The sequence below is a fragment of the Bactrocera dorsalis genome, chromosome 1 (assembly GCF_023373825.1).
Source record: "Bactrocera dorsalis isolate Fly_Bdor chromosome 1, ASM2337382v1, whole genome shotgun sequence".
NCBI classification, from domain to species: domain Eukaryota; kingdom Metazoa; phylum Arthropoda; class Insecta; order Diptera; family Tephritidae; genus Bactrocera; species Bactrocera dorsalis.
In genome coordinates, this window is record NC_064303.1 from 20,558,611 (window position 1) to 20,568,910 (window position 10,300).

Consider the following 10,300-nt stretch of genomic DNA (forward strand, 5'->3'; position numbering starts at 1 on the left):
GAACTGCACATCGTGCGGTCCGTCTGGCTTCCTACAAACAGTGACACATACATATACACACATCACAAAATTGTCGACACGCATCCATACATACATACATACATACATATGGACATTCATATTTATATGGATATAGAATAGGCGGCCTCCATTGAAAATTCGTACAAAATCACACCTTTATTTGACGGCTTCGTCTTTTTAAAGTTTTTTTTTTCATTTGTAGGCCAAACGCTAATTATGACATGGGAATATGTTAAATTGCCCCATTTATATGCTATATTCAAAAAATTAACTTTAAAATCGTAAGTTTTATGCAATTGCAATCGTGCATAATTTGATTCAAGTTTATTTTTGAATTATATTCCTATTTTATTATCCAAAACACCACTAGCGATTTTAAACAGAAGAAATCTTTAAGTATTTTACGACAATTTTGCAACGGTTGTTTTCGCTGGTCAAAATGAAGAAACTTTTGCTAACCAATCGGCATCAGTTATTTCGTCTCAACTTCGTCAAAAAGGAAATGACCTTCAATTTCGATGATTGGAAAAACATAATACTGTCCGATGGGAAATTGAATTGAACAGAACTACTTCGGATGGAAAACAATGGATATCGAAAATGAAAGCAAGCTGGTAGACGTGCAAGGCCTATTAAGCGCTCATTGAAGTTTGTCGGCGAAAGCCTGATAATTGGGGTTTTATAATTTCAGAAGATGTTGGGAAGCTGAGGAGAAGTGTAAAAGCGTTACATTGCTATTTTTGAGGATATACTTAAATAAAGTTTGGATTGCTTAGAAAAAGAGGTTGTTGCCCGGCATGTCTGGAAAACAGAGGAAAAAATTTTGTATGACCAGCGAAAAAAAAATTTTGACCTGTGGATTGACTTTAAATGCCGTATGAACATCTAATTTTTTTGTTGAAATCTTATTGACAGTAACTATTATTTGCAACAAAATGTTTTTCATTCCATTTTTAGACTTTAAACAGGGTTACGTTTGGCACAAAGTTTGTAGCACCAAGAAGGAAATGTTGGAGACCCTATACAAAATATATATGTATGTACATATGTATATTACAGCGGGTCGATTTATAGGGAGCCAAAAAACGGATAAATCACACATGCGGATAATGTTCTACTAATCGTTCTGAGCAACTTTGCCTTACAGACTATGGGTCTGAAACCGGTTTCCAGCCAGCTATTTTTGGAGCAAAGTTTTTAGGGATTATAAAAATTTGTTCATCAGTTTTTGAGATATTCGAATGAAATATAAAACGCAGGTGATTTTTGATATTCTATTGATTATTTGTGGAACTCGACCAGACTGGACAACTATATCACATATGTATATCCCATATAACCGATTATTCAGACTTTTAAACTTCGCCTTTACTTTTTATATGGAATATTTTTTAACTTAGCTATCCGTTTTTGAGTGGTTCAGCGATATCGGAAACCAACTTATAAAAGAGTGGATTTATTGAATCAGCTTATGATCGTTTTCTCAATACCCAGTTAATATTATGCTTAACCTCGGATAGTCAAACTGGATAAGAGCTTTAACTGACAGAACCATTTTCACCAAGTAGTATAGCCTTGACAGATGGCAGCGTTAATCCGGATTAATTCAGGAGTTAGTGAAGTTAACTCCGTTGCTTGCTTCCAATTAATCCTCAAATATTAGAGAGTTAGTAATAATTTATTGTGCATGAAAAACAAGCAACACTGACAGTTGCTTTTCAAGTTTTCAATAATAAAGCAAGAAGTTTTATGTTATGATGCAGTTATGGTCGGCTAACAACTGCAATGTTTATCTTATATCCATTTTTATTGAAAATATTATAAAAATGGCAATCAGTTGTTTACGAGAGTTTCGCAACTCGCATAGCTGGCGTCTGTCCCCTACAAATTTGGATCAGCTTAAGAGCGAAGTTAATCCGGTTTAACGCTGCCGTCTGTCAAGCCTATTACCTGTGGGGCGTAGTATGATCATAGTGAATGCGTGAGGAAAATAGTTGCATTGTAAACACGCAAAACAATGCAAACGGCAGGAGCCATGCATGTGCATGTCCAGACGAGGACTCTTTTTGCCGCCGTTTTTTGTAGCCGAGGGGCTAACGAGGAAAGACGAAGAGCTCGTGCTCGGGTGGCACGGTTTGTATTCTTTCAGGTAACAGCTCATTGCTACGCAATTCGGCATTTCTTTTCAGTCTAAAGTTTACCAGAAATGAACTGACAGATGGTTGCTAACCACATGTTGATACAACCATTTTTCAACATGTTGCCGATAAAGCTTTGGTTCAGTAAATCATTCCAAAGAATTTAAGATCTCTGTTTATATCTTGTACTCACGTAAATTAATATAATTTTTTCGTTTCCAAGCTGTCGGCTGTTGCAAAAGAGTATGTTTATTGCCTAACTTCCACTTTGGGGGCCTAAAGTCGTAGAAACAGTTTTTAATAAAACCTACCGTTTCTCATCAGAGATATTCAAACCTCCGAGATTATTTCGGCCACATAAAATACTCGTGGATCCGTCCACGCGTTGCTGTGGTATACATTTTATACTATTATTCATATAAACTATTCAATACAGTAAAAATTTTATTTACGAATAAAAGTGAAAAAGTGTCGGTGTAAGAGCCCAAGGAATTGTACTTGAGGTTTAATTTTGAATATGTTCAAAAAATAAATTTCATTAGGCTGCTTTCTCAATGTCTGGTTACCAGTCTTTCTGTTCAGTTAATATAATTGTCCGCTTAATATATTGGCACTTAATGAACATCAACAAATTGTTAGGCCGACCAGTGTGCATTTAATGGAGATGACCGCTTAATAGAGCGTCCATTTAATAGAGTTTTCACTGTATTTTTGATTTATGAATTGTTTTTACTATTCTATCTTCTAAGTTGGCTCGAACTGGACACAGTGTGCTAAATTTTACTAAAATCAGTTCAGTAGTTTATGAGTCCATCGCGGACGAACAACGTGACACGTAATTTTTATATAAAGGTTGTACTAAAAATCAAACATGGAGATATTTAGAATAACAGTCTACAAAATGTCCTGTTTTATTCAATGGAAATTTCGCTTTTGTATCAAACTTGATTTACATGGACTACTCAGAAACAATAATGTCGCCAAATATTCAAATATTGACACAGTCTATCAATAGATATGATTAAGGGGGTGAAACAATTACACTAAAGTTTTTTTCTCTAAAGGAATCTGTAATCAAGTTAGGATTGATAAAACAATTTGGAGGTATAAATATATTCTTTTATTGACACTCGTAAAATTTTTCGATGGAAAAGCTGAAAGGTGAACTCTCTGTTGGTCCTCAAATACGGTGATTATTGAAAAATACAAATGTTTAAACTGTACCGGAAAGTATACCTTGGAAAAGTTTAGTGTTGATAATCGAAATTTTCCAAGGTAACCATCAAGCACCAAATTATGAAGAAATTGTCCAAAATATGCTGACAAACTTTAAGATTCTAAGAGGAAATATGAATAACAAGTTAGATAATATTAGCAATAATATGGATATGTTTTTGGATAATTTAGATATTTATAGTGAGAAACTGTGAGAGCTATACCACTAGGATCTAAAATTGATGAATGAAAGTTATCAAGGATGATTGGATCGTTCAATTATGGAAGATTTCTGATGATCCTTAAAACGATATATTGTATAAAGATTTAAAAATAAATGAGTACAAATCTTACAAAATCATTGATAGTGTCAGGAATGTACCCAAACAACAAAACAACTGCAGACGAGTGTAATTTTTTCCATTAATGCAAAAATTATCACTTTTTGCTTTCATACAATGATTCTAAAGATTTTTTTACACCCTCCAAATTTTCTGAGGGTTATTTGAGAGGTCACGTATCATTTTACTTAATTAAAACTTCTACAATAGTAAACTTTTTTATTAGTAAAAAGCATAGGATGATGGAGTCATGTGTAGAAGTTCACGTTAGTGAGGAGAGTTCTGTGAACGCCATTCACTTGGCAGTGGCTAGAAACGATTCTTTTCCATATGGCTCAAGCAGCTCACGACTTCCGGTCTTAAACCAAGTATCCTCTGGGTTGCCAAAAAACATCCGTTTTAAGGCGAGCTAAAGTGAGAAGGCGAAACCTTCCCTCCCCAAGGTTTTGCGCTGGGTTTGGGACCCGTCACGTAAAAAACACTACCAATGAAAAGAAAAAAATAGCCTTGGATGAGAGACCCCCCTTTTGATCACGACCCCTGCCCTGTTAAGCATTACGATTTAAGGGCATGTACCTGGGATGTTCGGTCAGTTAATTAAGAAGATGTCGTTGCCCAGCTTGATGTCCTCGTTAGATAAAGGCTCTCATCACCGTCGTCCAAGAAATGCAATAAACGGGCTGTGGACTGAGGCGAGTAGATCCTTATGGCATTTACTACAGTGGTCATATAAAGGAGCACAAATTCGGTTTGAGATTCGTGGTGGGAGAGAGACTGACATTCACCCCGATGGATTAACGTCTAGCCACAATCCGCATCAAAGCGAAGGTATTCAGCATATCGCTGATTTGCGCTCACGCCCCGACGGAAGAGAAGGACGATGAAACCAAAGATGCCTTCTATGAGCCCTTGGGGTGCGTCTATGAGAGCTGCCCCAGCCACAATGTCAAAATCGTGCTTGACGACTCTTCTTTGGGCAAAGAAAGTATCTCTGACCCAACGGTCGGTAAATTCAGTCTCCATGATGAGACATCCTCAAATGGGTTGAGGCTGATCAACTTCGCCGTGGTCCGAAATATCGTTATTTGTAGTACTGGATTCCAGCACAGAAAAATTCATCAAGCTACCTGGCTGTCTCCGGTTCGGAAAAAAACCAACTAAATCGATCATGTTGTAAAAGACGGAAGACACTTTTGCAGTATTTTCGACGAGCGTACGCTTCGAAGTCCTAACATTGACTTGGACCACTATCTTGTCGCAGCCAAGATACACACCCGCCTCTGTGCAGAAAAAACCCACGTCAACAAACACAAGGAAGCTTCGACGTCGAGAAGCTCCAATCACAACAGGCAGCTGAACGGTTTCTAATCGACTTGCTCTCTGAGAGCACTCGTCAGCAACTCGGTATAAGAGAACTGTGGGACGGCATTTCACGTGGGATGAGATAGATACCGAGAGTTAAAGAGGCAAACACGACGCATTTGCAGACAAAAAAGTGAGAGGCCGGTATGGGCAAGTACGAAGAGCTTGACAAGCAGGCCGACAGGGGTAATGTTCGAAAATTCTACGAAAAGATGCCGCGTCTAACAGAAGGTTTAAAGGCCGGAGCATATTCTTATAGGACCCCCAGAGGTGATCTAGTGATTGATGCCCAGAGCATACTACTACTTTTGTTGACTCGGCTATAACCGCGTAAACGTTATCTACTCCAGTAAAGAATCAATGTTACCTTATGTACATATTATACAAAGGAACCAAAATTCCCATTCTGCATTAGCGGTTTTCCGCCGCCTTCGGTCTAACACCAGGGTGGCCTCAGTTTTTTCTCGTTGAGCTTCTTTTTTCATTTGGGGCCTTCAGCCAACAATAAAATAAATTAAACAAAATAACCGTAGTCTCAAGTTTTTTCTCGGAGAACTCCTTTTTATGTTTTCGACCTTCGACCACGCTCTTAAAAAATAACCCTGATCGATCTTGGTATTATTTATCAAGAGAAAAGAAATTGTGAAAAATGTTGCGTTACTCACGTTAGGAATTTTTAATTGCCAGTATAATTTTCTATTTCATTCATTTGCAAAATATGGTAACACTTATTTTTTGCTTGCAAACAATAATTTTGTTATTGTTTGAATGGATTTGAACCAAAGTTAAATATAAAAAAAAAGTTAGTTATACTCTATTAAATACAACACAAACGTCTAGAAACGAATTAGTGAAGTGTTGCTGGATATAAGTATAAATAAAAAAATAAGTTATAAATCAAAGAAGTGCGGTTCTTAAATATTAGGGGTATTCTCTTGCTCTTGCTAGATTGCAGATTGCAAAAATACTACACCGAAATATACAAGGGCACGAGAGCACCCATTGCAGAATCTAGTGATATATGAGCGACTGATTCAGTCAATTTATTGTAAATGACTATTGTGCATGGCTATTGTGAATTGGCGCACCTTCTGCATACATTTTTAACAAAAAAAAACTGTAACAAAACTTTATAATTTAAATAGAAATTATAAAATCTAATAAAAATTTACCTTTCTCAACAATTTAATACTATGTTCAGACCGACACTTAATCACACGATTTCGGCTGTTGAATGGATTATCCCACTAATCTTAAAAATTTATCAAGATTTCGCCATACAAAAATGACAGTTCCAAATCACTTCATTGAAATGATTTGAAACTGATCCACGCTAAATCTGTCCGTGCGACTCTGATTTTGCGCAATCTACTTGTCAGCACTGGAAAAATACTAGTCAGCACTGGAAAACTGTTACAGCTGATTTAGACACTACAAAGGGAAAAAAATGTAAACAAACAAATTTTTTTTAAAGCAATGAATCTAATTTCACCTGAAAATCGACGAAGCAAATGAAAAAATGCATCCATTATTTCTATTATATGGAAAATATTAAAAACAGACGGCTTTTATTACAAAATACTATATGACAATATTTTCTTTTGAGAAATATTAAGCGATGTGAATTCTTGAGTGACAATAACAGCTGTTTTTTGATCTTTTTAACGGCAGTGAGAACACTGTTGGGTTATGAAATGCTTAAATGTAATCTAATCTTTGAAAATTTCGGTCTGAACATAGTATAACGACGTAATATGTCTTTATGTAAAATGGCAACTACAACAGGTTGCAATTTTTTTTTGCGTGACATTGCACGCAAATATACATGGGTTTTGGTCTGACATATTTTACAGCCCTTGCAAATATTTTTCTGCGTGTGTTTGTTGTTGTGCCGTTGTAAATCTGCAATTCTTGCACCGTGCACCGGGTTTTGCAAGAGAAAGAGAATACCCCTATTGAAATTTTGAACTTTTAATGTACACAATATATGTATATGTATGTATATACGACCGATGTGGCATCCCTAAATAAAAGCGGCATTTTAACGTCAAATGTCAGAACTGCTAACTTGAGTTAAGGTTTTAAAATTTTTACAAAGAAAAAGTATTATTTGTTATCAAACATTTGAAAAATTATGGATGACATTGACGTTCTGGAAGACTTACTAATTTTAAAGGTGATTGCAAGTAGACAACGCCATGGAAACCAGGAGATTTTTAAAACTCGTAATAACCATGGATTTTACTCAAGCGGAGTTCATGTATTGGCCAAAAAGAATCCAGAACAATTTATCGAATCTACTAGGTTTACTTATGAGCAGTTCAAAGTATTGTTGAATTTGGTTGAGCCATATCTACGTAAGTACTCCCACAGAATTCCCATTGAGGCAGAGCAGAGATTGTACATAACTTTACAGTAAGTGCATTGAAGTAAATTGGTTTACTTTATTGTTTATTTTATATTATTCCTAGTTATTTAGCTCATGGCGGACCTGTTCGCGTATTATCTATAAAGTTTCGAATTGGCTTAGCGACAGCCAGATCCATAGTTTTAGAAACGTGTGATGTATTGTGGCGTGTTTTGGAAAGCCATTACATGAGCCCACCTACTGATGCGGAATGGAAACAAATTTCAGAGGATTTTTGGAATGTAACCAAGTTACCACATTGTTTAGGGGCAATATATGGTAAACATGTGCCAATAAAAGCCCCACCTAATGTACGTGCAAAGTATTTTAATAAACAACTTAAAAGCATCGTAAGTACATGAATGCCAAGATAACTAAAATGCCAAGATAAAAATTTTGCGCACATAGATTTTACTTGCAGCTTGTGATACCAGTTATACTTTTACTTTTGTGGACGTTGACGAAGATGGCGATGAAAGAGATGGTGGTGTGTTTAAGAATTCCCAGTTTAGAAATATGATTTTAGATAAATCTATGGATGCAACAAATTTGCCCAACTCAGACATAGTATTTCCTTACTACTTCGTAGCTGATGTCGCATTCCCTTTAGAGAGAAACATAATGAAACCTTATGAAACAGTTAGTGATGTCAGTGAGGAAGTGTTCAACCAAAGATTGTGTTGGGCTATAATGCGAATTGAGACTGCTTTCGGTAAAAAAATATACTGTACAAATGTATTGCATAATTTTCACAAATTTTACTTTTAAGATTTACTTACTTCTCGATGGAAAGTTTTGAGCAGACCCATATCCTTTTCGCCAGAAAATGCCAAAAAGGTAGTAGTATTACCAATTTGATTAAAAAAAAAAAATACAAATTCGTCTCTAATTTTTCAGATTGTATTAGCAACAATAGTACTTCATAATTTCCTGACATCCGGTAATGTGAACCATACTGATGCAGAGAAAACAAACAATCACAATTTAACGAGTGTAAACAGACACGATTTACTAACTTCTAATACGTCGAGTCAATTAGCTCTTAATTTAAGAAATGAACTTTGTGAATATTTGAATTCTTCTTTAGTATAAACATATGTATGTTTGTATATCAATATTAAAAATAATATAAATAAGAAAACGATTTATTTTAAAGTTAATATTTTAAAATATTTTTATTGTTTAAAAACTCTTACATTTAAGAATACCTCCGTAAATATAGAAATTGATGACTACGTACATTTGGCACACTGCTGTCCTCATCCTGGCAAATCCAACCGAAATGATTTTTGTTGATTGGCTTCTGTGGTATCGAAGTTCTAATACTCTTTACAAACACAAAGTATTCCATACAAGAAATTGATTTTAATTAGTCAGTTTGTATGGAAACTATGTATGGGGATGTTCGAGCAAGCGAATAACCGCGGCAATATTGCGACAGTGGTTTTTCTGCAGATACTCAGCTGATACTTATATTGCAACATTTTTGTGTCGAATATGATGCCTTGCTATACTGCCGCAGTGATTGAGACTCGAACATCCCCTATATGATAAGTGGTCCGATCTGTACAATCGATCTACATGCACTCTTTTACTCAATTCCGTGGTAGAACTTTGGTGGTAATTTTGCTTGTAAACCTTTTTTTTATTTTTTAACAGGGTTTAATCATAATAAGAAAAAAGTGGTTATAATAAGTTGACGGTATCAGAGCTTTCACGAGTTTATTTTTCAAATATTTTCATATTTTTTATATATTTTCAATCAAAAATCATTAAAAACAATTTTTTTAAGAAATTTACCATAAATACGTCATCATCCACCCGACCATATTTTTATATTCAATGATTATATACAGTACAATTTAACTTTCGAAATTAAAGTTTTTAATTTTCCAAAAATGAAACAAAGTCTGTTAATTTCAATAACAAATCTTCCGAACTTGCTGTGAATTCGGTATTTGGCGCTGGTTTTTTAGGAATAATTACTGCCTTTTGGTCTTCATTTTCGTATTTCCAGTCTAATGCATGGCAGGTTTGTTTTAATTCATCTCGAGATAAATGGGTAAGTTGCATCAGCTCATGTTCGAAAATAGATATATAAGCTTGACCAACTAATGATAATACATCACTCCGCATTCGCTCTAAAATATTATATTTAGATAAATATCAGCGATATAGGAATAAGTTTGTCATTACCAAAAAGATCCTGCATTATATGTTTAATATTTCCTGGCCAAGGATAATCCACTTGTCTGAAAAATTCGATGGCATTGTTAGCGATTAGAGCGCTCATTACCAAATTCAATCTTTCTAATTCGTTATTGTCTTTTTTTAATGCTTGTGGTATTCTTTTCCATAAAAATTTCGCATCAGCTCTGAAATTAAGACATATAATTTCAATGAATTTCTCTTATTATAAAAACTTACATTTTGTCCTGATAAAGATAAATGGCCAGCAGTTGAATGTAAGAATCCACGTCGATGTTCGTCTGCAAAATAAGAAATAATCATAAACTTCACTAATGTGTGTAAATATATAGTTTTAAAAACATATATCATACGGGTAATACCAAGTATTGTAAATACTATACATGACACGTAGAATTCATTAGATATTACCTCATATATCCTTATACACGATACTTACATTTAATTCCTCCAATTCTATTTTCTTCATTAAATCACTATATTTATTTTCCTGCATTTTGTAAACAATTCAAGTTTGCCAAAATATGCAAATGTTGATCGAGCAATAACAAATTATGGATTATAAACAAGAATCGATTAAATCAAAATATCGATAAAAATAATCAGAC

At 34.8% G+C, this 10,300-nt stretch overlaps 2 protein-coding genes across 2 annotated transcripts; one reads left to right on the top strand and one right to left on the bottom strand.

Moving 5' to 3' along the window:
• The first annotated feature begins 7,109 nt into the window (after positions 1-7,109).
• On the top strand, positions 7,110-8,644 carry LOC105225634 (uncharacterized). Its single transcript, XM_011204185.4, has 5 exons — positions 7,110-7,492; positions 7,549-7,834; positions 7,893-8,196; positions 8,254-8,321; positions 8,382-8,644. The coding sequence occupies exons 1-5, from the start codon at positions 7,212-7,214 to the stop codon at positions 8,574-8,576; spliced, it is 1,134 nt and encodes a 377-aa protein (XP_011202487.2). The 5' UTR covers positions 7,110-7,211; the 3' UTR covers positions 8,577-8,644.
• Positions 8,645-9,345: 701 nt separating this feature from the next.
• Positions 9,346-10,290, bottom strand: LOC105225635 (COP9 signalosome complex subunit 8). The gene is made up of 4 exons (XM_011204186.4): positions 10,132-10,290; positions 9,912-9,973; positions 9,681-9,859; positions 9,346-9,625 (listed from the first exon to the last, which is right to left on the bottom strand). Exons 1-4 carry the CDS (start codon positions 10,186-10,188, stop codon positions 9,369-9,371), a joined length of 555 nt encoding a protein of 184 aa, XP_011202488.1. The 5' UTR covers positions 10,189-10,290; the 3' UTR covers positions 9,346-9,368.
• Positions 10,291-10,300: the final 10 nt, after the last annotated feature.

What these genes read in the sequence shown, in the direction of transcription:
- LOC105225634 (XM_011204185.4), top strand. Translation starts at nt 7,212, where the DNA reads ATGGATGACATTGACGTTCTGGAAGACTTACTAATTTTAAAGGTGATT. An exon ending in AGATTGTACATAACTTTACA is followed by an intron (nt 7,493 to 7,548) that starts GTAAGTGCATTG and finishes TATTATTCCTAG; the next exon opens with TTATTTAGCTCATGGCGGAC. An exon ending in CGCCAGAAAATGCCAAAAAG is followed by an intron (nt 8,322 to 8,381) that starts GTAGTAGTATTA and finishes CTAATTTTTCAG; the next exon opens with ATTGTATTAGCAACAATAGT.
- LOC105225635 (XM_011204186.4), bottom strand. Translation starts at nt 10,188, where the DNA reads ATGCAGGAAAATAAATATAGTGATTTAATGAAGAAAATAGAATTGGAG. An exon ending in TAGAATTGGAGGAATTAAAT is followed by an intron (nt 9,974 to 10,131) that starts GTAAGTATCGTG and finishes CTTATTTTGCAG; the next exon opens with ACGAACATCGACGTGGATTC. An exon ending in TATCTTTATCAGGACAAAAT is followed by an intron (nt 9,860 to 9,911) that starts GTAAGTTTTTAT and finishes TCTTAATTTCAG; the next exon opens with AGCTGATGCGAAATTTTTAT.